The sequence below is a fragment of the Notolepis coatsorum genome (genome assembly GCF_963971535.1).
Source record: "Notolepis coatsorum genome assembly, chromosome: 5".
Lineage (NCBI taxonomy): Eukaryota > Metazoa > Chordata > Actinopteri > Aulopiformes > Paralepididae > Notolepis > Notolepis coatsorum.
Genome location: NC_140169.1, coordinates 107,534,623 through 107,560,618, shown reverse-complemented (window position 1 = coordinate 107,560,618; position 25,996 = coordinate 107,534,623). Strand labels below are relative to the sequence as shown.

The 25,996-nt window shown below is 44.3% G+C and overlaps 1 protein-coding gene across 2 annotated transcripts; it reads right to left on the bottom strand.

The window, feature by feature from the left end:
* Nucleotides 1-404: 404 nt before the first annotated feature.
* Nucleotides 405-25,923, bottom strand: max (myc associated factor X). 2 transcript variants are annotated; one of them, XM_084314875.1, is made up of 5 exons: nt 25,760-25,923; nt 25,445-25,471; nt 6,205-6,312; nt 2,227-2,365; nt 405-1,493 (listed from the first exon to the last, which is right to left on the bottom strand). In XM_084314875.1, exons 1-5 carry the CDS (start codon nt 25,799-25,801, stop codon nt 1,306-1,308), a joined length of 504 nt encoding a protein of 167 aa, XP_084171001.1. In that variant the 5' UTR covers nt 25,802-25,923; the 3' UTR covers nt 405-1,305. The 2 variants fall into 2 exon arrangements, with proteins under 2 accessions (XP_084171001.1, XP_084171002.1); XM_084314876.1 differs by lacking the exon at nt 25,445-25,471.
* Between the last annotated feature and the right edge of the window lie 73 nt (nt 25,924-25,996).

The following is a 25,996-nucleotide window of genomic DNA, read 5'->3' as shown; positions in this document are numbered from 1 at the left end:
CACTCTGCGTACCGGAACACCAGCTTCCAGTTGCCCTATTGCACGGGCCTTATCCTGAAGGGACAAATGTGGCATGTTTATGCTTGGAGCACACAAACTCAATAAAGTTGCAGGACCCATGCACACAAGTGCTGTCAATTAGGTGCCAATCAGGTGCCAGTCACACACCTGTGATTGGCATACACCTGCCAGCACTTGAAGCTCAAAACGAGAGTGAATACCAACAGAAGAATATTGCAGGGGATTTTGGCAGAATTTTTTGGGCTACTACCCACACGCTGTTAGCTGTGTTGCTCATTCCACGAATGCACAATCCTTACAAGTTGTACCTCGTTGTAAAGGTGACTAATCAGCCTTTCCAAAGATATAAAATACAATACCAATTGGTATTATTAAAGGGGAGGAATAATCGACCGAAATAACATTTCCGAACTTTTTTTGAGTTTATATATACAGTAAATATAAAACCGAGATGTCTAATGTATTCAGCCACCTAAAGTCATTCACTAGTTCAAGCTAAAGGACAAAATACGATACAAGTTTAGGAATTTTCTCCCATTTTTCAAAACATCAATTCCAACAAAGGAGTTATATATATTTTTATATTTATATATATATTTTTTTCTTGTTAACAAACGTGTCAAAATGGAAAACATTTGCGATCCAGTCGGCCTGAGGTGGGTGTCACTTTTACATGAATATTTGCTCCAAAGCGTCTTCACATTCTTGAGTGGAAAAGTAGGCTACAAATGTTGTATCTTAAATTTCATTTCTTTTCTTTTTTAAAGGTAAACTTCTCCATCAGGACAACTCCTCTAGGCGTGTGTGTAAATTCTAAAACGGGTTTCTTAAGAATAATCAACAAAATAAACAAACGAAAGAAAACAATATCTTAGCAGTGCTTGGAGGTGTACGCCTGGCTCAGTCGTCACCCCGGCCTCTAAGGGAAGGGGCTACATCGAGGGTACAAAAGCATCGAGTCTGTAAGTAGCGAAGCTGCCTCATTTGGGGTTTTGGATTGTTGGTGCTGTAGGTTGGGGGTTGAGGGTAGATGCCAATGCTGGAAAGTTGGAGAAAGGCTCTAGTCGTCTTCCACCCTGCTGGCTTTCCTCTCTCCCCACCCTCTGACGGAGGAGCTCGAGTGGGGCACAAGACAGACGGTTCGGTACGAAGCGGATGAAAAGGATCGAAGAGTCACCAGCGAGATCCCAGCCAGAGATGGGAGGAGAGAGATGGATGGGAAGAGAAAGGAGTGTGGGGGGGTCATTTCCCTGCCCCCTGTGGCCGCTGGGCGGCGCTGCGCTCTTAGCTGGCCTCCACGCGCAGCTTCTTCCTGTTTGGGGGTTCCTCTGTCTCCGACTCTGAGCTGGAGTCGGAGCCTCCGTCGAAGGCGGACACGGCGCTGCCTTTGGGGTTGGTGTACAGGCTGCTGTCGGACGAGGAGTAGCTGGCCTGGAGCTGAGTCGAGCCCTTCACCTTCTCAAGTGCACGTACTGCATGCCACAAAGTGACGGGAGAGAGAGAGAGATGGAGAGAAAAGAGGAACCAGGGGGAGTGGTGAAGAGGAAGGAGATGGGGAAGAGGAAGGAGTGATTAGGATCCCCATTAGTGGTCAAATGAATGACCGCTAGTCTTCCTGGGGTCCTCTCAAAAAGATAAATAAAGGTGAAATGACCGCTAGTCTTCCTGTGGTCTTTGCAAAATAAAAAATAAAAAGGTGAAATGACCGCTAGTCTTCCTGGGGTCCTCACAAAATAAAAAATAAAAAGGTGAAATGACCGCTAGTCTTCCTGGGGTCCTTGCAAAATAAAAAATAAAAAGGTGAAATGACCGCTAGTCTTCCTGGGGTCCTCACAAAATAAAAAGGTGAAATGACCACTAGTCTTCCTGGGGTCCTCACAAAATAAAAAGGTGAAATGACCGCTAGTCTTCCTGGGGTATTCACAAGATAAAAAATAAAAAGGTGAAATGACCGCTAGTCTTCCTGGGGTCCTTGCAAAATAAAAAATAAAAAAGGTGAAATCACCGCTAGTCTTCCTGGGGTCCTCACAAAATAAAAAATAAAAAGGTGAAATGACCGCTAGTCTTCCTGGGGTCCTCACAAAATAAAAAGGTGAAATGACCGCTAGTCTTCCTGGGGTCCTCACAAGATAAAAAAAAGGTGGAATGACGCTAGTCTTTCTGGGGTCCTCACAAGAAGATAAATAAAAAAGGTGAAATGTGTACCTTGCTGCTCCAGTAGAGCGTTCTGCCTCTTGAGGTCGTCGATGTCCTGTTGGTGTGTGTGGTTTTTCCGCCTCATGTACTGGATGTACTCTGTGGCTTTGTCTAGGATTTGAGCTCGGGACGCCAGTTTGATAGATTGCTGTCGGCAACAAATGAAAAAAACTAAAGCAAGGTTGCAGTATCCTTATCATATTTCTAACACAAAGCCCCCTATCCTGTCACACAGCACAACAAAAGGAACCCCACAGGCCACCATACTGCAGTCTGCTTGAAGACACTACAGCAAGTCTGGGACAAAATATAACTTGACTCACTCTTCATCAATTCATAATTATTTATCTTACATTTAAAAGGACAACTGCAGCATTTTAAACCTGTACCTATTATTCCATTATGTATAATACACTAAACAATTTTTAAATAATTGCTCCAGTATTGAGGGAGACGCTCAATGTAACAATATGGGCTGCAATGTAACAATACGGGGCAAACATGCACGTCAAAGTACGTCTACTAAAAGAGCTTTTTGCCAGACAGGCTCAGATTGTCATATGTGTCTGGCAACATTATGTAAAGTATCCCTACAGAGATACTGTGTAGACCTTTGTGTTTACTCTTCTTCCAGTCTCGGTTCATCCAGTCTCCACTATTAGTGGCTGGGGGTGTGTTCTCTGATGTTTACAAAATAAGTCATGAAGGGGAAATAAATCTATATAGATATTTTACAGTCATGACTCAGTTGATATTTTGTACATACTACTTACTGGCTTATTGAGTGATTGTTTTGGCTGTGATCCTGCCAAGCTTTTGTGTACTGATGCCAGGTCAATAACTTTAGCTAATAACATTACGTCCACTCCGTCTGCAGCAGGTCTAGGAAGGTTTAAGAAAAGGTAATTTGGTATAGTATTTCTTCTCTTGAACTGGCAGTAGTCATCAGGGTCAAAATGATCGCTACAGACTTGATCCATTGTGTGGCTCAATTAGGCTATGAGCAAACGGAAACCATAATTTTATATCTTTTAGATAACGCAAAGTTTTCTGTACTTACTAGGGCTGTCTTAAATACTTCGAAGCTTCGTTCGATGGGCATGGGATTCGAATATGAAAATAAAATTTGATTATTAAAAAAATATATATACCGGTATATGAATTCTTTTTTTTATATTTATTTTTTTGTTGCAACTCTGCCTCTCTTTGTTAATTACAACAAGCAATGCTGTTTGTTATTTAAGATGAGGTCGGACTCGGCACTGACAGATGTGTTCATTGTGCTGCTTTTATAAAGCCTCAAATAACGGCTTACAATATTTCATGAAAGCAAAGTGTTTCGTTTGTCTAAGATTTAAAAAGGTTTAAACTTTACAGCACTGACAAAGTTGAACAAAGTGCTGTACAAGTCCCACAACATTAAAAAATATATATATTTTTTTATTTCGAAGGTCAGCCCTAGTACTTACAATCATTTATTCTTCCTCACCAACTCACTCAAGTTTCCACTGTAACATTACACTTCCTGCAACAAATCACGCCTCGCAGGATCCGTTTGTGCCAGACTGTAGTAAAAGAAATTGAAGAGTCTTCAGACACTTATAACAACCTGAGCCTGTTTGTGGAAAAAAGCTCTTTTAGTGGACATACTTTGACGTGCATGAATGCCCCGTGTGATTACAGTGCAGCCGGCTAAATCCATCTCTCTCAATACTGGACCAATTACAAAAAATGTTGTCCCCATTATAAATTTAGACCCCACACATGATGGGAAAAAAATAGGGTCCAGGTTTTAAAATACGAAGGTTATCCTTATGTCATCATAACCCTGGGACATAACGATTATATCAGAGATAACATTTTGAATGCTTGGTATAATTAATTACCTTAAAAATGTTACGTTCACTTCACAGACTTCCATAGCGTCTGTTCTGTATTGAGAATTATGAGTCTCTGTGTTTGATTTGCTGGGAATTCTGCTACTGAATTATTACAACTTCCCCATCAGTTTATTCACTTGGCTTGCAAGTAAACAGAACTACCATGGCAAGACTGTGGCAGCAATATCGTCCTTTAACCAAGCAATGAGGTCCATGGGAAATGTAGTCTTTAACTTTGAGAAACACTATCATTTACAATATGGAATCACTCCTTGGCAGATATTTATTTCCTTGTAACCAAGCTATCAAAATGTATTTGACGGTGATATATAGCCTACTGATAGCCTAAAAATGTTTAGCTTCCTTTATATGTTGAAGCTTCAAACACAAATTATACAGATTAAACAAATACTACATTGGCCGCCAAGTGTAGTACATTTCTACAAAGGCAACAAACCCTCAGGAAGTCCTAGAAATCCAAGAGCTCACATTAGCCTTGATTCTACAACCATTATATTAGCAATCCATCTACACTAGTATCCATCTGCAACTTGACCTGCCCTGTTCATCGATTCAACGTCCAGCTGCAGCCATCTGTGTGTCTGTGAGCTCTATATTCCATCACCTCTGTGGCCGCACTGCCGTCTCACGAGAGAGCAAACTACACACACACACCCCCCCCCCCCCCCAAACCTCTCTTGCATGAAGGGGTGGCATTTGAAAATATAAAAGAGCTGTATGCCTGGTTGCTGGACTCGTCACAGACTGAGTTTCTTCCCCTCAGCCGCCAGGCTGATCAATGCCTCAGGCCCCCCCCCCCCCCCCCAAGTGACACTGGCACAATGACACTGCACTGGTCTTTACTGGAACTCTGCACTTTACACTTTATATATATATTAGGGGTGTCAAAATTAATGCTTTAACTTGAGATTAATTTAAATTATTTAAAGCATTAAAAAATAAATTAATCTAGATTAATCTATGGAGTGAAACATCTTCAATTTTAGCGCCGCGGATATAAGAAAGGGGTCTAGCTGAGTCAATGTTGATGGTTTTGTTGAACATTTGCATTTCACAGGAGAGAAACTGTATTCAAAGAAAGCTATTAAAATAGTCTTTGAATCTAAATATACTTTCTTTGTGTTGATTTTACATTAATTCCATGATTTTACTCAAGTAAATATCTGTTACAAGCTTCGGTCTTAAGTAGAAAAATGCTATTTTTAATCTAGATTAATTACAGAAAATTGTGAGATTAATTAGTAAAAAATTTTTTATCTATTGCCAGCACTATATATATGTATTTAAATTATTAATCCTCCACTGCACTGTTTTTTTGTCCTGTGTCTGTGTTGGTGTTGTTGTTACTGTGAAAAGAATTATGGAAAAATGCATACACTGTAATGCCGCAACAATTACCAATGTGTTATCACAAATGGCTTAATAAATTAATCTGAATCTGAACACGTGCCAAATGCTCTCAATATCAGAGATGGCAAAACAGGAAAGAGCAACACATTTCCACATAATAACTTCCTGAAGCTGGTCTTAGCAATTTAGGCCGCAGCCCCCTTGTCTCCCTGGCCACCAGACTGCCCTGCCACACTTTATCTCCCCTTTCATCTCCTCCGTTCACAAGACGACACCATCCATCCCTTGTGTGACATGGTCAACAATAATACACATCATACACATCACCTCACACATAGAACAACAATTTTATTTGCATCTGCATTTAAAATTTAGTAAATTTTGTGACAAACACACAAAAAAGTATCTCATACATCCTGCCAACTCCACTGGAACACAAGCTGAAGTGTTAGCTGACTGCCTGTAGGGCTACAGTTGCCCTGGCCGTGTTAGCTGATTTGACTGCCTGTAGGGCTACAGTTGCCCTGGCCGTGTTAGCTGATTTGACTGCCTGTACTAGGGTTACAGTCGCCCTGGCCGTGTTAGCTGATTTGACTGCCTGTACTAGGGTTACAGTCGCCCTGGCCGTGTTAGCTGATTTGACTGCCTGTACTAGGGTTACAGTCGCCCTGGCCGTGTTAGCTGATTTGACTGCCTGTACTAGGGTTACAGTCGCCCTGGCCGTAGTCGTACCAACCTTTTCCCCTTGTAGCGCCGGCACGGAGTCTCGGAGGCTGTGAAAGCTGTCTTTGATGTGGTCCCTACGCTTGCGCTCCAGCGCATTGTGATGAGCCCGTTTGTCTGCCTGCAACGAGAGAGTCACAAGGGGCTTTAGCACTGGCAGCAGACCAGCGGGGCAGAGGGGACATTACAGGAGGACAGACATATAGGATATAGGGGGGGGGGGGGGGGTTGTAGGTTCTCAAAGTGGGGCCCCCGGGGGCCCTTGAAGAATCAGGAATAATGGTTGATTTTCTGCTTTCGTTTCATCCACTTCAAGTTGGCCCAATGAGAGAATGTATTTGTGGCTCTTCTGGTGCCATCTCCCTGACCAATATAACCCCGTCTTACATCCCCCACCACCCGCTCCAATGCACCCACTGTCACTGTAACCGGCCCCAGCGCATTTCTATCCCTCCTCCTCCCTTGTGAGCGGCATGCAGCGGTGTGTGTGGCCTAATTCGGCCCCGGGTCAGGGTGGAGGGCGCACTAAAGCCATTCAGACGGGGTGAAAGGTGAGCGGTGAGGTTGGCAGATCCAGTTTAAGGATTATATTGACTAAACGTGGAAGTAGTGCACCGACTGATGTTCGCTGGGAGAGAGCGCTCCAGGGTTGAACGGCTGTGTTCATTGGGCTGAAATCCCAGCAGGGCGGCTTTATCCCGACTTCTAGGTCTGTAGTGTTCTTTTACAGAGACATCTGGATTTTTCCAGCATACAATGCATTTTCTGATTCACTAAAACGCAGCTCAGAGTGTCTACTCTTCCTGTGTTCGGAGGACAAGTCCATGGTTTATTTCAGGCTGCTGGGCCTTGTTTTCCCTCCATGTCTGTTGGCTAAATTGTGTAACGACCTCCCCACAGGAACCCCTTCCATAGCTTCTAGAGACCCTGGAAGCACACAGCCAGACATCCCCATCCATTCCATCCAACTGATTGAGAATCCCTTACATACTGTACATGTACATATAGGCCCAGGCTACATTTTACTTGCATTTGCATTCAACTAGATTGTAAAGCATAAGATGGCTGGCAAGAACATGTTGTTGTTCCCTCATCTGAACCAGTTTCCAGGCCAAACCAGTCCACCACCACCCATTCAGACGAGTTTCAAGCTGAATCAGCAGCCAATCAGACCTGTTCCATGACAAACTAGTACCATCCTTGGCTTAAACACAGTGGTGGGAAAAGGACACAATTCCTTTAGGGAAATTTGGCACTACAAATCGCTCACAGTAAACATTTAGGTAGACAAAACAAATCACAAATAAGAATAACAAAAGATTGCCTACGAATAAGGAATAAAATAAGCATAAGAATAACATAATAAACTACGGTCCGGGATTCACATTTCACATTCCCTCTGTTATGTATGTACAATCTAATATAAAATATACAGTAAAAAATACAGAGATCTACATTAACTCATTCAGCGCCGCAGGCCTAGAGCATCTTTGTTCCTACTACGCCACCGCTCTAAGAGATAGGAATGCGTGGCGGTGTTTGCAGGGCTATATCTATATTCTATATTATAGCTATGGATACAATACTATGGCTCATTTGACATCAACTATCCATCGTTCAATATGTGAACAATTATTTAAAAAAATTCATGTATACGTTCGCGTGTTATACCGTGGTGAATATAAGTATAGTTTCAGAGTGATCCTGGCTAATTCCATAAAAACGGCGCTATGGAGGAATATGTGAATTTTACTAAAAGCGTTGGCGTTGCTCGGCTGGACACGCTACTATTTCCAAATCAAATGTATATAATATTTTTTGATGCTTTGATCGTCACCAACGGCATACGTTCTGGCGTATGTTACACATGGTAGTTGCGATCGAGGTGAAATCATGGTTGGATCAAAGCAGGATTGATGTCATAGAGCCTTTTCAAGGGCCGCTCATGTAACATCAATTGTATTGTTTACAGTGGAAGTGTGACGTTCAAATTCCACAGACCACGTCCCAAATTTTTTTTATAAGTGGTGTTCTTTGTTCTTTGCTCCCGATTAAGGAACACACACAGTTAAAATTACTACTCCTCACCTTTAAAGCCCTCCATAGCCTACCCCCTTCCTATCTGACTGACCTCCTTCTCCCTTACCGCCCCAACAGATCCCTCCGGTCCTCTTCCACTGCTCCCCTCACCATCCGTCATCCAAATTAAAAGGTTTTTAGTGATCGGGCCTTCTCACATGCTGCACCCCGACTCTGAAACACCCTCCCTCAGGCCATCAGACTCCCCTCACTCTCCACCTTCAAATCCTGACTCAAAACCTACCTGTTCTCCCTAGCATTCAACCTTCTCTACCCATAACCACCACCCTCCTCCACCCCTCGGTTTCCCTTACTTACTTCCCGACTGTCTCCCCTACTGGCTTCTGTATTTGTTGTCGGTTACTTGTGGTTTTATTTATGTTCTTGTGTACTCATTGTTCCCCGTTTCCCTGTGGTTCCATGTTTTTGTTTTTTGCCTATTGTCAGCGACTTTGGGTCCTTGAAAAGCGCTATACAAAATAAATTAATTATTATTATTATTAAGTATTTCATTTTAACTTTACTGAAGTGTCCAGAGTAAAAGTACATAATTTGTACTACGAATCATTAGTATATTTCAATACTTTTTCAATTGTCGTTCCATTAACCATTTGGTTGCCGGGGGGGGCGGCGGCGCGCCGGTCTAAACCACATTGCATGCTTGCACGAGGAAGGATAATAATTATGATCTAACGTTGATTTCAGGAAGATCCGATAATCAGGCGAAAAATTACGTTGTTTATTGAATTACACAAAAACGCAGTTTTCGTGTCTTTTCCCTGGAATGACTCAGAAGCAACCAAACTATATTCATATTCAAAATGGTATAAAACGGAAATGTACGGATGAAAAAATAATCCGTTTTTTGCACGTTGACCAGAAGCAACTCAATGAGACTCAACGGCGTTATTAGACCCATAGCTATACTATAAAATATAGGTTTAGCTCTACAAACAACAACTACGTTTACATGGGGTTAATGGACGGCAAGGAAGGGGTCACTTCCCGGAAAGGGCGTGGCACTCAATGTGTTAACCTCTAGATGTTTTCTTTTAAAGGGGACATGCATTGCTATTCCTTTCACTATTTGGGCAACTTTACACAATTCCTGTGAGTCTATGGAACACATCTGTAAAGTTTCTTTAAAAAAAAATTCATTGTTTTATATTTTTAATCAAGTACTCAAAAGCTAAAATTTTCGACTTCAAGATTTCAGGCTGTTTTGACTGGGCTCCGCCCATAAGCGCTTTGAGTGACAGTCGCCCACAGTCTGCGACTGGCAGACAGAGAGAGATAGAAAGATTTAGGGGGATACTAATTAATTTCGCCGCGGGGGGCATAATCCCACGGGACAATGCATTGGTAACTTGTTTCAAATGACAATATATACCGCTGTGATTATTATTGCACAGATCGGAATATGGGCGTGCACGTGGGAGTCAAAGATATTTTGACAGTGATGTGCAGTGCTCCCAGGGAGAAAACCCACCCCGCGTGCCGGTCAGGTTGTGTGTGTGTAAATGCGTGTGTGCTTAGTGCTTCCCCGCGCGCCGATCTGGTTGTGTGTGTGTAAATGCGTGTGTGCTTAGTGCTTCCCCGCGCACCGGTCAGGTTGTGTGTGTGTAAATGCGTGTGTGCTTAGTGCTTCCCCGTACTCCGGTCAGGTTGTGTGTGTGTAAATGCGTGTGTGCTTAGTGCTTCCCCGTACTCCGGTCAGGTTGTGTGTGTGTAAATGTGTGTGTGTTTCCCGACAGAAGCTCCTGTCCCTCTCTCTCTCTCTACCGCTCGCTCGTTCTCTGCTCTCTCTGTCGGCACCCGCTTGAGGAAGTGTCGGGTATTTCCACTTGCTCTGCTGTTGAGCGAATGGTTGCGCTACAACCATAGAGGGGGCGTTAGTTATGCAGATCAGTGCCTTATTCACGTCAGCAAAACAGTCAAATCAGAATGACCTAATTCACTGGGGGAGGATCTTGTCTCAACTGAATTATAGCAATCCGCCAAAATGGTAATTAGAGACACAGACCCATTGATACTAACACCCATTGCTATAAAACAATGCTAAACACTGGAAAAGGCCATTTATAAGACACAGGACCTTTAAAGTGACTGGTGGCCCAGTTCTGCTGGCTTTAATTACTTCCTCTTAAAAGTTGGCACGCTTTTAATAACGTGCAGCACTTTCATGAGCTTATCATGTGAGTATGTAAGACATTGTATTTGACAGTAAGTGGTGGGGTTAAGATAAATGTAGGATTAAAAGGTATTATATTGCCATTCAAATCAACCTGGGACAGGTGCACCCAGAAACTGAAGTTCCACCTGCAGTTTCCAATTAATTTATCACATCCAATAAATCTGTTTTGCACACATTCATTTAGTTATTGTTCAGACAGTTAAGAGTAAATTATTTAGAATATGGTCACCAGTGATGTCATCAGGGACACTGAATGCTTGTGTTGTGTTAATTACAGCTCAATTAAATAAGGTAGCAGTCCCTATAAAGACAAGGTATTGCTATTTTTTTTCATTACATCATTTCGACAGTGGCTCAGGAGGTAGAGAAGTCGCCTGGTAGCGTGTCGAAGTGTCCTTGAGCAAGACACTTAACCCGGTTCTGCTCCCAATGAGCAGGTTCGCACATTGCATGGCTGCCTATGCTGTTGGTGTGTGTGAATGAAAAGTGCTATATAAATGCAGTCCATTAACCCTTCTTAACTCTCTGTGTTCAGTAGAATGCTATCCGGCTGCAAGCTAGCCTAGCACAAATGAATGGAAGAGGATATGGACCACTAGCCTAGCTTAAAACTCAAGGAGAGGTGTTTTGGCCAACAGCTAGACTAGCTGGTCCGTATCCGCTTCCATTAATTTGTGCTAAGCTAGGTTACCATGCAGCTGGATAGCTTTTCTACCTGTACTTAAGTTAAAAAGAATACATTTTTAGTTTGGCTACTTTCCATGCCCACTTAAACATCAGTCAAACAAATGTAGTCTTAGCCTAGTAGGCGTAGACTAGCTGCCGAGCTGAAGACAGACCAGTAGAATAGCCTAGCTGCAGAACTGAAGACAGTAGAATAGCCTAGCTGGAGAGCTGAAGACAGACCAGTATAATAGCCTAACTGCAGAGCTGAAGACAGACCAGTAGAATAGCCTAGCACAGGGGTCGGCAACCTGCGGCTCCGAGGCCGCATGCGGAACTGAAAACAGTCCAGTAGAATAGCCTAGCTGCAGAACTGGAAACAGTCCAGTAGAATAGCCTAGCTGCAGAACTGGAAACAGTCGGGTAGAATAGCCTAGCTGCAGAACTGGAAACAGTCCAGTAGAATAGCCTAGCTGGAGAGCTGAAAACAGACCAGTAGAATAGCCTAGCTACAGAACTGGAAACAGTCCAGTAGAATAGCCTAGCTGCAGAGCTGAAAACAGACCAGTAGAATAGCCTAACTGGAGAACTGAAACAGACCAGTAGAATAGCCTAGCTGTAGCTGCAGAACTGAAAACAGACCAGTAGAATAGCCTAGCTGCAGAACTGAAGACAGTCCAGTAAAATAGCCTAGCTGCAGAGCTGAAAACAGACCAGTAGAAGAATAGCCTAACTGGAGAACTGAAACAGACCAGTAGAATAGCCTAGCTGTAGCTGCAGAACTGAAAACAGACCAGTAGAATAGCCTAGCTGCAGAACTGAAGACAGTCCAGTAAAATAGCCTAGCTGGAGAACTGAAGACAGACCAGTAAAATAGCCTAGCTGGAGAACTGAAGACAGTCCAGTAAAATAGCCTAGCTGGAGAACTGAAAACAGACCAGTAGAATAGCCTAGCCTAGCTGCAGAACTGAAAACAGACCAGTAGAATAGCCTAGCTGGAGAACTGAAGACAGACCAGTAGAATAGCCTAGCTGCAGAACTGAAGACAGACCAGTAGAATAGCCTAGCTGGAGAGCTGAAGACAGACCAGTAGAATAGCCTAGCTGGAGAGCTGAAAACAGACCAGTAGAATAGCCTAGCTGCAGAACTGAAAACAGTCCAGTAGAATAGCCTAGCTGCAGAGCTGAAAACAGACCAGTAGAATAGCCTAGCTGTAGAGCTGAAAACAGACCAGTAGAATAGCCTAGCTGCAGAACTGAAAACAGACCAGTAGAATAGCCTAGCTGCAGAACTGAAAACAGACCAGTAGAATAGCCTAGCTGCAGAACTGAAAACAGACCAGTAGAATAGCCTAGCTGCAGAACTGAAAACAGACCAGTAGAATAGCCTAGCTGGAGAACTTAAAACAGACCAGTAGAATAGCCTAGCTGCAGAACTGAAATCAGACCAGTAGAATAGCCTAGCTGCAGAACTGAAAACAGACCAATAGAATAGCCTAGCTGCAGAACTGAAAACAGTCCAGTAGAATAGCCTAGCTGCAGAACTGAAAACAGTCCAGTAGAATAGCCTAGCTGCAGAACTGAAGACACACCAGTATAATAGCCTAGCTGTAGCTGCAGAACTGAAAACAGTCCAGTAGAATAGCCTAGCTGCAGAACTGAAGACACACCAGTAGAATAGCCTAGCTGGAGAACTGAAGACAGACCAGTAGAATAGCCTAGCAGTAGCTGCAGAACTGAAGACACACCAGTAGAATAGCCTAGCTGCATAACTGAAAACAGACCAGTAGAATAGCCTAGCTGGAGAACTGAAAACAGACCAGTAAAATAGCCTAGCTGCAGAACTGAAGACAGACCAGTAGAATAGCCTAGCCTAGCTGCAGAACTGAAAACAGACCAGTAGAATAGCCTAGCTGCAGAACTGAAAACAGACCAGTAGAATAGCCTAGCTGCAGAACTGAAAACAGACCAGTAGAATAGCCTAGCTGGAGAACTGAAGACAGACCAGTAGAATAGCCTAGCCTAGCTGCAGAACTGAAAACAGACCAGTAGAATAGCCTAGCTGCAGAACTGAAAACAGACCAGTAGAATAGCCTAGCTGCAGAACTGAAAACAGACCAGTAGAATAGCCTAGCTGGAGAACTGAAGACAGACCAGTAAAATAGCCTAGCTGCAGAACTGAAGACAGACCAGTAGAATAGCCTAGCCTAGCTGCAGAACTGAAAACAGACCAGTAGAATAGCCTAGCTGCAGAACTGAAAACAGACCAGTAGAATAGCCTAGCTGCAGAACTGAAAACAGACCAGTAGAATAGCCTAGCTGGAGAGCTGAAGACAGACCAGTAAAATAGCCTAGCTGCAGAACTGAAGACAGACCAGTAGAATAGCCTAGCCTAGCTGCAGAACTGAAAACAGACCAGTAGAATAGCCTAGCCTAGCTGGAGAACTGAAGACAGACCAGTAGAATAGCCTAGCTGCAGAACTGAAAACAGACCAGTAGAATAGCCTAGCTGGAGAACTGAAGACAGACCAGTAAAATAGCCTAGCTGCAGAACTGAAGACAGACCAGTAGAATAGCCTAGCCTAGCTGCAGAACTGAAAACAGACCAGTAGAATAGCCTAGCTGCAGAACTGAAAACAGACCAGTAGAATAGCCTAGCTGCAGAACTGAAAACAGACCAGTAGAATAGCCTAGCTGCAGAACTGAAAACAGTCCAGTAGAATAGCCTAGCCTAGCTGCAGAACTGAAAACAGACCAGTAGAATAGCCTAGCTGCAGAACTGAAGACAGACCAGTAGAATAGCCTAGCTGGAGAACTGAAGACAGACCAGTAAAATAACCTAGCTGCAGAACTAAAGACAGACCAGTAGAATAGCCTAGCCTAGCTGCAGAACTGAAAACAGACCAGTAGAATAGCCTAGCTGCAGAACTGAAAACAGACAAGTAGAATAGCCTAGCTGCAGAACTGAAAACAGACCAGTAGAATAGCCTAGCTGGAGAGCTGAAGACAGACCAGTAAAATAGCCTAGCTGCAGAACTGAAGACAGACCAGTAGAATAGACTAGCCTAGCTGCAGAACTAAAAACAGACCAGTAGAATAGCCTAGCCTAGCTGGAGAACTGAAGACAGTCCAGTAGAATGGCCTAGCTGCAGAACTGAAGACAGACCAGTAGAATAGCCTAGCTGCAGAACTGAAGACAGACCAGTAGAATAGCCTAGCTGGAGAGCTGAAGACACACCAGTAGAATAGCCTAGCTGGAGAACTGAAGACAGTCCAGTAGAATAGCCTAGCTGGAGAGCTGAAGACAGACCAGTAGAATAGCCTAGCTGGAGAACTGAAGACAGTCCAGTAGAATAGCCTAGCTGGAGAACTGAAGACAGACCAGTAGAATAGCCTAGCTGCAGAACTGAAGACAGACCAGTAGAATAGCCTAGCTGGAGAACTGAAGACAGTCCAGTAGAATAGCCTAGCTGGAGAGCTGAAAACAGACCAGTAGAATAGCCTAGCTGCAGAACTGAAGACACACCAGTAGAATAGCCTAGCTGTAGCTGCAGAACTGAAAACAGTCCAGTAGAATAGCCTAGCTGTAGAGCTGAAAACAGACCCGTAGAATAGCCTAGCTGCAGAACTGAAAACAGACCAGTAGAATAGCCTAGCTGCAGAACTGAAAACAGACCAGTAGAATAGCCTAGCTGGAGAACTTAAAACAGACCAGTAGAATAGCCTAGCTGCAGAACTGAAAACAGACCAGTAGAATAGCCTAGCTGCAGAACTGAAAACAGACCAGTAGAATAGCCTAGCTGCAGAACTGAAAACAGACCAGTAGAATAGCCTAGCTGCAGAACTGAAAACAGACCAGTAGAATAGCCTAGCTGCAGAACTGAAAACAGTCCAGTAGAATAGCCTAGCTGCAGAACTGAAAACAGACCAGTAGAATAGCCTAGCTGGAGAGCTGAAAACAGACCAGTAGAATAGCCTAGCTGCAGAACTGAAATCAGACCAGTAGAATAGCCTAGCTGGAGAGCTGAAGACAGACCAGTAAAATAGCCTAGCTGCAGAACTGAAGACAGACCAGTAGAATAGCCTAGCTGGAGAACTGAAGACAGACCAGTAGAATAGCCTAGCTGCAGAACTGAATACAGACCAGTAGAATAGCCTAGCTGCAGAACTGAAGACAGACCAGTAGAATAGCCTAGCTGGAGAGCTGAAGACAGACCAGTAAAATAGCCTAGCTGCAGAACTGAAGACAGACCAGTAGAATAGCCTAGCTGTAGAGCTGAAAACAGACCAGTAGAATAGCCTAGCTGTAGCTGCAGAACTGAAAACAGACCAATAGAATAGCCTAGCTGTAGAGCTGAAAACAGACCAGTAGAATAGCCTAGCTGCAGAACTGAAAACAGACCAGTAGAATAGCCTAGCTGGAGAGCTGAAAACAGACCAGTAGAATAGCCTAGCTGGAGAGCTGAAATCAGACCAGTAGAATAGCCTAGCTGCAGAACTGAAAACAGACCAGTAGAATAGCCTAGCTGGAGAGCTGAAATCAGACCAGTAGAATAGCCTAGCTGCAGAACTGAAAACAGACCAGTAGAATAGCCTAGCTGGAGAGCTGAAAACAGACCAGTAGAATAGCCTAGCTGTAGAGCTGAAAACAGACCAGTAGAATAGCCTAGCTGCAGAACTGAAAACAGACCAGTAGAATAGCCTAGCTGGAGAACTGAAAACAGACCAGTAGAATAGCCTAGCTGCAGAACTGAAAACAGACCAGTAGAATAGCCTAGCTGCAGAACTGAAAACAGACCAGTAGAATAGCCTAGCTGCAGAACTGAAGACAGACCAGTAGAATAGCCTAGCTGTAGAGCTGAAAACAGACCAGTAGAATAGCCTAGCTGTAGAGCTGAAAACAGACCAGTAGAATAGCCTAGCTGTAGAGCTGAAAACAGACCAGTAGAATAGCCTAGCTGCAGAACTGAAAACAGACCAGTAGAATAGCCTAGCTGCAGAACTGAAAACAGACCAGTAGAATAGCCTAGCTGCAGAACTGAAAACAGACCAGTAGAATAGCCTAGCTGTAGAGCTGAAAACAGACCAGTAGAATAGCCTAGCTGTAGAGCTGAAAACAGACCAGTAGAATAGCCTAGCTGCAGAACTGAAAACAGTCCAGTAGAATAGCCTAGCTGCAGAACTGAAAACAGTCCAGTAGAATAGCCTAGCTGCAGAACTGAAGACACACCAGTATAATAGCCTAGCTGTAGCTGCAGAACTGAAAACAGTCCAGTAGAATAGCCTAGCTGCAGAATTGAAGACACACCAGTAGAATAACCTAGCTGCAGAACTGAAGACACACCAGTAGAATAGCCTAGCTGGAGAACTGAAGACAGACCAGTAGAATAGCCTAGCAGTAGCTGCAGAACTGAAGACACACCAGTAGAATAGCCTAGCTGCATAACTGAAAACAGACCAGTAGAATAGCCTAGCTGGAGAACTGAAAACAGACCAGTAAAATAGCCTAGCTGCAGAACTGAAGACAGACCAGTAGAATAGCCTAGCCTAGCTGCAGAACTGAAAACAGACCAGTAGAATAGCCTAGCTGCAGAACTGAAAACAGACCAGTAGAATAGCCTAGCTGCAGAACTGAAAACAGACCAGTAGAATAGCCTAGCTGGAGAACTGAAGACAGACCAGTAGAATAGCCTAGCCTAGCTGCAGAACTGAAAACAGACCAGTAGAATAGCCTAGCTGCAGAACTGAAAACAGACCAGTAGAATAGCCTAGCTGCAGAACTGAAAACAGACCAGTAGAATAGCCTAGCTGGAGAACTGAAGACAGACCAGTAAAATAGCCTAGCTGCAGAACTGAAGACAGACCAGTAGAATAGCCTAGCCTAGCTGCAGAACTGAAAACAGACCAGTAGAATAGCCTAGCTGCAGAACTGAAAACAGACCAGTAGAATAGCCTAGCTGCAGAACTGAAAACAGACCAGTAGAATAGCCTAGCTGGAGAGCTGAAGACAGACCAGTAAAATAGCCTAGCTGCAGAACTGAAGACAGACCAGTAGAATAGCCTAGCCTAGCTGCAGAACTGAAAACAGACCAGTAGAATAGCCTAGCCTAGCTGGAGAACTGAAGACAGACCAGTAGAATAGCCTAGCTGCAGAACTGAAAACAGACCAGTAGAATAGCCTAGCTGGGGAACTGAAGACAGACCAGTAAAATAGCCTAGCTGCAGAACTGAAGACAGACCAGTAGAATAGCCTAGCCTAGCTGCAGAACTGAAAACAGACCAGTAGAATAGCCTAGCTGCAGAACTGAAAACAGACCAGTAGAATAGCCTAGCTGCAGAACTGAAAACAGACCAGTAGAATAGCCTAGCTGCAGAACTGAAGACAGACCAGTAGAATAGCCTAGCTGGAGAACTGAAGACAGACCAGTAAAATAACCTAGCTGCAGAACTAAAGACAGACCAGTAGAATAGCCTAGCCTAGCTGCAGAACTGAAAACAGACCAGTAGAATAGCCTAGCTGCAGAACTGAAAACAGACAAGTAGAATAGCCTAGCTGCAGAACTGAAAACAGACCAGTAGAATAGCCTAGCTGGAGAGCTGAAGACAGACCAGTAAAATAGCCTAGCTGCAGAACTGAAGACAGACCAGTAGAATAGACTAGCCTAGCTGCAGAACTGAAAACAGACCAGTAGAATAGCCTAGCCTAGCTGGAGAACTGAAGACAGTCCAGTAGAATGGCCTAGCTGCAGAACTGAAGACAGACCAGTAGAATAGCCTAGCTGCAGAACTGAAGACAGACCAGTAGAATAGCCTAGCTGGAGAGCTGAAGACACACCAGTAGAATAGCCTAGCTGGAGAACTGAAGACAGTCCAGTAGAATAGCCTAGCTGGAGAGCTGAAGACAGACCAGTAGAATAGCCTAGCTGGAGAACTGAAGACAGTCCAGTAGAATAGCCTAGCTGGAGAACTGAAGACAGACCAGTAGAATAGCCTAGCTGCAGAACTGAAGACAGACCAGTAGAATAGCCTAGCTGGAGAGCTGAAGACAGACCAGTAGAATAGCCTAGCTGGAGAACTGAAGACAGTCCAGTAGAATAGCCTAGCTGGAGAGCTGAAAACAGACCAGTAGAATAGCCTAGCTGCAGAACTGAAGACACACCAGTAGAATAGCCTAGCTGTAGCTGCAGAACTGAAAACAGTCCAGTAGAATAGCCTAGCTGTAGAGCTGAAAATAGACCAGTAGAATAGCCTAGCTGCAGAACTGAAAACAGACCAGTAGAATAGCCTAGCTGCAGAACTGAAAACAGACCAGTAGAATAGCCTAGCTGGAGAACTTAAAACAGACCAGTAGAATAGCCTAGCTGCAGAACTGAAAACAGACCAGTAGAATAGCCTAGCTGCAGAACTGAAAACAGACCAGTAGAATAGCCTAGCTGCAGAACTGAAAACAGACCAGTAGAATAGCCTAGCTGCAGAACTGAAAACAGACCAGTAGAATAGCCTAGCTGCAGAACTGAAAACAGTCCAGTAGAATAGCCTAGCTGCAGAACTGAAAACAGACCAGTAGAATAGCCTAGCTGGAGAGCTGAAAACAGACCAGTAGAATAGCCTAGCTGCAGAACTGAAATCAGACCAGTAGAATAGCCTAGCTGGAGAGCTGAAGACAGACCAGTAAAATAGCCTAGCTGCAGAACTGAAGACAGACCAGTAGAATAGCCTAGCTGGAGAACTGAAGACAGACCAGTAGAATAGCCTAGCTGCAGAACTGAATACAGACCAGTAGAATAGCCTAGCTGCAGAACTGAAGACAGACCAGTAGAATAGCCTAGCTGGAGAGCTGAAGACAGACCAGTAAAATAGCCTAGCTGCAGAACTGAAGACAGACCAGTAGAATAGCCTAGCTGTAGAGCTGAAAACAGACCAGTAGAATAGCCTAGCTGTAGCTGCAGAACTGAAAACAGACCAATAGAATAGCCTAGCTGTAGAGCTGAAAACAGACCAGTAGAATAGCCTAGCTGCAGAACTGAAAACAGACCAGTAGAATAGCCTAGCTGCAGAACTGAAAACAGACCAGTAGAATAGCCTAGCTGGAGAGCTGAAAACAGACCAGTAGAATAGCCTAGCTGTAGAGCTGAAAACAGACCAGTAGAATAGCCTAGCTGCAGAACTGAAAACAGACCAGTAGAATAGCCTAGCTGGAGAACTGAAAACAGACCAGTAGAATAGCCTAGCTGCAGAACTGAAAACAGACCAGTAGAATAGCCTAGCTGCAGAACTGAAAACAGACCAGTAGAATAGCCTAGCTGCAGAACTGAAGACAGACCAGTAGAATAGCCTAGCTGTAGAGCTGAAAACAGACCAGTAGAATAGCCTAGCTGTAGAACTGAAAACAGACCAGTAGAATAGCCTAGCTGTAGAGCTGAAAACAGACCAGTAGAATAGCCTAGCTGCAGAACTGAAAACAGACCAGTAGAATAGCCTAGCTGCAGAACTGAAAACAGACCAGTAGAATAGCCTAGCTGTAGAGCTGAAAACAGACCAATAGAATAACCTAGCTGCAGAACTGAAAACAGACCAGTAGAATAGCCTAGCTGCAGAACTGAAAACAGACCAGTAGAATAGCCTAGCTGTAGAGCTGAAAACAGACCAGTAGAATAGCCTAGCTGTAGAGCTGAAAACAGACCAGTAGAATAGCCTAGCTGCAGAACTGAAAACAGACCAGTAGAATAGCCTAGCTGCAGAACTGAAAACAGACCAGTAGAATAGCCTAGCTGTAGAGCTGAAGACAGACCAGTAGAATAGCCTAGCTGTAGAGCTGCAGACAGACTAGGAAAGCCACATGATCACCATCTCCTGACTCATTTATTTGTCCCTGTGTAAACCACCACCACCACACAATGTACTGATGAAAACAGGCGAGACAAGGTATTATGTTAAATGCTCATCTAGTCTGTGACTCAACTTTTAAATCCCTGTTCAATAATAAAACAAATCGGCATGCGTCGGTCACAGTCACACTGAAGCATCTTGGGAGGGCGAGGCAATGAGCTTGTTTGCTTGTTGTGGTTGTGGCCCATTTCATTTGTGAGAGCAGAATAAAATGTAATCTAACAACAGGAAGCCAATGTAGTGACAAAGGCCTACACTCAAATGCTTCAGCACTGGAGGGGGAGGTGAGATCAAGAGCTAGAAACTACGAACCAAAAGGCCACATCGAGAGTCACTACATTTGGAGGGAAATGCATATCAACAGCCATATCCATTCCGTGACTGGGCACGAGACGAAGGAATGCAAGCTTGGAGACAGCTGTTGCCTATTGCACAACTCTGCCTCGGTCGTCCAGGGGAGGCGTTACCACTGGACCATGTGCCTCTCCATAACAAACACACAACACAGGCGTGACTCCATCTTGCTCATCCAGCCCAGTGTGACTGGTATTAACCCTTTCACTGCCACACGACAGAAGGTTAACCCTTTACTATCACACAACCGACGGTCGCCGGTTAACCGGCTGTTGTGTGGCAGTAAAAGGGTTAACTTTCTGTGTATTGTCGCAGTGAAAGGGTTAACCGTTTGGTAGTGCGACAGTGAAAGGGTTAATGGCACATGCAATAATGAGCCTGGAAGTCATTTGAATACATTCCTCCATAGTGAATGATGACTAGCATAACAAGGTCTGTGCAGACTAGAATGGGACAAAAACATTAGGGCTCAAGAGCAAAAATACGTTTTTTTTTTATTGTTATCTTTTTCCCCCTCCTTCTTTTTCCGATTTTTCTCCCATCCCACTCTTAGTCGTTATGCCAATTCCCAACCCCCTTCCTGGTTGTTGCGCACTTTCCCCTACTGTTGGTCCGAGAGGCCGGAGACTGTCACATGCTTTCCTCCGATGCATGTGCAGCCAGCCGGCAGCCAGCCTGGCCGCGCAGATTCTCACTGGGAGACAGAGTGTAACGTGTGGGATGCCGCACTACCTCTCACCAGATCCTACCTTCGCTGAGCAGGCGCCCTGACCGAACTGTAGGGGTCGCTGTCCACAACGCCCAGGACCCACCCACGGCTCCCCTCCCCCTAACTCAGCCAAACGAGTTAGTATAGCGATCAGCCCGAGCCAAGGCAATGCTGACGACTCTCCGGGAGTCGAGACCGCAGCCTCTTGCATTGGTGACGAGCACAATCTCCGCTACGCCACCTGACCGCAAAAATAAGACATGTGTATGTCCTATAGGCCCAAAATGGTTGCTAATGCCCGTTATGGCTAACCTTGTAGAAGCTCAGAGATATCCATGGTGAGTGTATAAATAAATGTAAGTCTTTCCACTCATTGATACTATTGATGGCAATAGTGCCTCAGTAGTTGCTACTTAAGTTGTGAAAAGGACATAGTATCTGGGTCAGTAGACATCAGGCACCTCGAAAAAACATGCTCTCCAATTTCCTAAGTGCAATCATTATCACGCCATCATAACACTGACACCTTTCACCAGCTCCCTCAAGAGGACGCGCCCGCCAAGCCCGCCCCATTCTATTCATACCTGTTAAGAGACACATTACATTACATAACTACTCCGGGCGCTAAGCAGAGGAATCGCGGTAGTTGGTGCTTCCCAACGAACAGGGGGTCTTTTCCATATCCCTCATAACTTTATATTAAACCTGATCTTAAAGATAGGATTCTCCCTTCAAGTTCAATTCAGTCCCAAAGCAGGCATGATCTCTGACAGACAAAGGCACGAGGTCTCCATCACTGTCCATATGCGGCTTCCTGACAAACAACTACAAACAGACTGAGTTACGTCAGGAGGGATAGGAACCAGTATGGAGGTGGCGTCTGTGTGTATATACACAAGGATACCAAATACATCAACCGTACTGACCTTAACCATGATGAAATTGAAACTGTTTGGATTGAAATCTTATTAGACAGGGCGAAACCAGTACTAGTAGGCACAATCTATAGACCACCAGAACAGAGTGGCTTTTATGACACACTTGATGGGTGTTTAGCTGGGGTGGAGGGGGTAGAAAAAATTCTTATTGGGGACTGGAACACGGATATGCTGCGTAAAGCAGCACCCGTCTTCAAGGCCTTCAGTAGATTTTCTGATCTGCACGGTTTCAGCCAGCTAATCAACCAACCCACAAGGGTATGTGATTCGACACAAACCACCATTGACCTCATTTTGACCTCTGACAAGTCAATGATCTCCAATAAAGGGGTGATAGCATGCGGGTTAAGTGATATATGATTTTCTGTACCCGCAAAAAGCTAAAACAGAAGGCCGGCTGTCACAAAACAGTCACATCTAGAGACCTCAAAACTTACTCTAGAGAGGCCTTTAACCTAGAACTGGGGAGCTTGGACTGGTCAGATGAACTCAGTGGTACACAGGTTGAAGAAACATGGCTTGGATTCAAAACCAAATTCACAGCAATACTCAACAACATGGCACCCATAAGAACCACCAGGGTTAAAAATCGCGCTGAGCCATGGATGCACACTGAAATACTGGCCGCTATGAAAACCAGAGACAAAAAATGCTCTGAACTTCATAAAAGTCAGACAAAGCTTTCCAAAAGCTCAAACAGTGAACTCCAAGCCCACGTGGTTGAACTAAAAATTCAAAGAAACAGACTAAGAAATGACGTAAACACCATGATCAGAACCGCAAAAAGAAATTTCATCAACGACAAAACTGAGGAAAACAAAAACAAACCCCGCGAACTTTGGAAATTACTCAATAATCAACTAGGCTGCAGTAAAAAACTTAAAACCAGATTCTCAAACATAAAGACGGACAACACGCTCATCACAGACAAGCTGGATGTAGCCAATTACTTAAACATCTTCTTCACAAACATAGCCACAACACTGGTAAACAAACTACCCTCCCACTCAGGGCATTATGGGGTAGAACACATAGTAGCATACTACAAAAACCTAGGGGTCCACAAAGACAACTTCAAACTTGAAATGGTAACAACCGATGAGGTACTCAAAAAATTTAGCGCCCTCCAACCTAACAAGGCCACTGGCCATGACAACATCCCCTCCAAATTCCTCAGAGACGCAGCAGCCGCCATCACCCCAGTCATCACACACATAATAAACCTCTCTATAAAACAGGGGCACGTCCCCAAGGACTTCAAAATTGCGAGAGTGACCCCTCTGCACAAAAAGGGCACTGGTAATAATAATATGGGAACTGGTAACACGCCACGCCACGTGCACGTGCACGCGCGCGCGGGTACGTGCATGCGCACAGAACTGATTTATACACACACACACACACGCACGCACGCACGCACACACGCACACACACACACACAAGCGCATATACGCAAGTGCAATCTTTCTATCATACAAGCTCTTCTTGCTCTCTATTTGTGTGAATGTGCGCGTGGAAAGCTGGCGCGCAGCACAGACGCTTGATTCAATATCATAAGCAGGTAGACCCCCATCACGAATTCCGAGCCACATTAGTATTCACCTCCACTGCCTGTGTCACACAGAATGAAGGGGGAGATGCATTCAGATAGCCAACACCCAGACACTTAGTCTACCTGCGCTTTTTGTTATGTAAAACGGTGGCCGGGTAGTCACAAGTTCACAACGAATGGATACAGCGCATTTTTGTGTGCGCGTACACGCGAGTACACATCCGTGCGCGATCGCGCGTACTTCTGCCTCAGTGATCTGGTAACACAGCGTGTAACCGCGTGTGACCACGACTGCACCACTGCTCCCACCCACCCACCCCCCCCCCTAATGTACAGTCCCCTCCCCATCATATGTATATACTCTGTCAGGATCTAGGGGTAACAGTACTGTATATTGGAATACCGTTTATGTCACAAATGTATCAGTACTAAATACCTATATGTCCCTATGCCATAAATGTCATGTATGTTGTGTATGTCATAAATGTCTATATGAATTGAAAATGGGGGACCCTGATGGAAACAAGACAAACGTCTTTCTCAGGTCTGCATCCCCTTAACAATTGTATGTATTGAGCCGTACTGTATTGTACCCATTCTGCAATCTGTTAAATAAAGTTTTCATTCATTCATGCCTGTTCACATAGTGCTGCTCAAATGATGCTTTTTTCAACATTACAATTAAAGAGACTACTCGTCCACCATCAGGTCTTTCCACCACAGCCCCCCTCTCCTCCTGTGCGACTATGGGTCAAAACTGGAGGCTTTGAGGAGCAAGGTAAATTTAACATCTGATGATTTGAGAAATTCATTTGTGAACGTGTAATCAGAACTGGCAGTTGTCATTAGGTCGCACAAATTAAGTGCATTCAATATAACTTTCAACTAAGGAACAACTTCAAGTCAATTGGACGAAATGAGAATGAACGCATGCTTGATGATGAATGCAATACATGTAATAGTCCTGATCGTTTTGCATAATGTGTCCGTAATAACAGTGCAATACATTAATGCTGCCTTACCCTTAAATGACCTTTTGCATTCGCAGTTTGGTTTGGCTATCTGTCTGACTGTGGGGAGGAGAGGGTCATAATATTCTACTGTGCAAAAATAACTATGTCGACGTGCAGCAGGGTCTTTCTCTCGCCTGCTGTATGCGAGGCGGCTACGTCATTCGTTTCGCTTTGCCAGCGGCCTGTCGAGGAAAGATGGCTCTAATCACTCGCTGCAACACAGCAACACATCCAGCAGCAGCCTTCCTGACACGATAGGAATGCAAATGCATATGCAAAGTTGAAAACACAGTATTATGTCAAGGGGAAAAAATAAACAATCGTCGGTCTCTAAACACATAATTGCCAACAGTCACTGACGAGGTGACCTAGAGAGAGAGAGATCCTGTTTATTTCCAAAGCGCATCTGATCGTGATGCTGATGATGACAGCTATAGCACCGAGCAGGATACAGGAATATTGGTTGCGTTTTTAACACCATATACTGGAGCCATACTACTGTAACTACTGTAGCAGCACAGCAGGCTTTAGTCTAAATATAGATGTCGTGTGTCACTAACTCCCTGTGCAGCCCGCGCATAGGATGGGGAACCCTGCGCTGCATGCATGGATTACAATTATGAAATAGAAATGGAATTAATGCAACAATCACCACCGTGCAAACATGTTGACAGCACAAATAAATACAGATATTTTGAATGCAGCAGCGTTTTAACCAGCTAACACCCATGCCATGCATCTACGATACTGCTGGTGACACTCTCGTTGGTACGTCAACACTCCCCTCTCCATTTAACCAAATAACCAGTGTGCAAATGTTCAGCAAATAAACAGATCTCGGTGAAATCTTCCCCGTTACGCACCACATTGTGATATGTCGGTGATTCTTCCTGCAAAGAAACAGAACAAAAGTACAATTGTAGCCACAATTGTTCACCACATCATCTTACCAATAGCTAGAGAGATAAGTTGCTTGTATGTCAAACAACTTGCTAATAGCAATCTATACGTATGTTTTTAGAGTCGGTTGTTTAGCAGGGACGCTAGTATAGCTTGCTGATTATTAATCAACTAGATTCCAGACAACCTGGAATAATTACTTGCACTCAATGAAAAGCAAATCACCATAATAATAACGTTAGCAAAATATTATCCACGAAAAAAGTACCAATACTTACGTCAACGTCACTATCGACTTCGATGTCATCGTTATCACTCATTCTTCGGTGAAATAGACTATTTCAAAGGGACGGGCAACTGAAAAACAACATGAAGCAGTTTAACACCAAGCGACGCGTCACGCACAGAGAGACAACACGCCACAAGCCCCTCAGTGAGGACCGTGCAGATTCAACCGACTCTCTCCGCCGCACGTGACTTCTGTCCACACGTGACAGCTGCCGTCTCGCGACACG

Bases quoted from the DNA above. Each gene is read 5' to 3' on its own strand.
- max (XM_084314875.1), bottom strand. From the start codon at position 25,801: ATGAGTGATAACGATGACATCGAAGTCGATAGTGACGTTGAC. The intron at 6,313-25,444 runs GTGCGTAACGGG...CTCTCGTTGCAG, and splicing joins CACCGACATATCACAATGTG to GCAGACAAACGGGCTCATCA. The intron at 1,494-2,226 runs GTACACATTTCA...TGTGGCATGCAG, and splicing joins CGCTCTACTGGAGCAGCAAG to TACGTGCACTTGAGAAGGTG.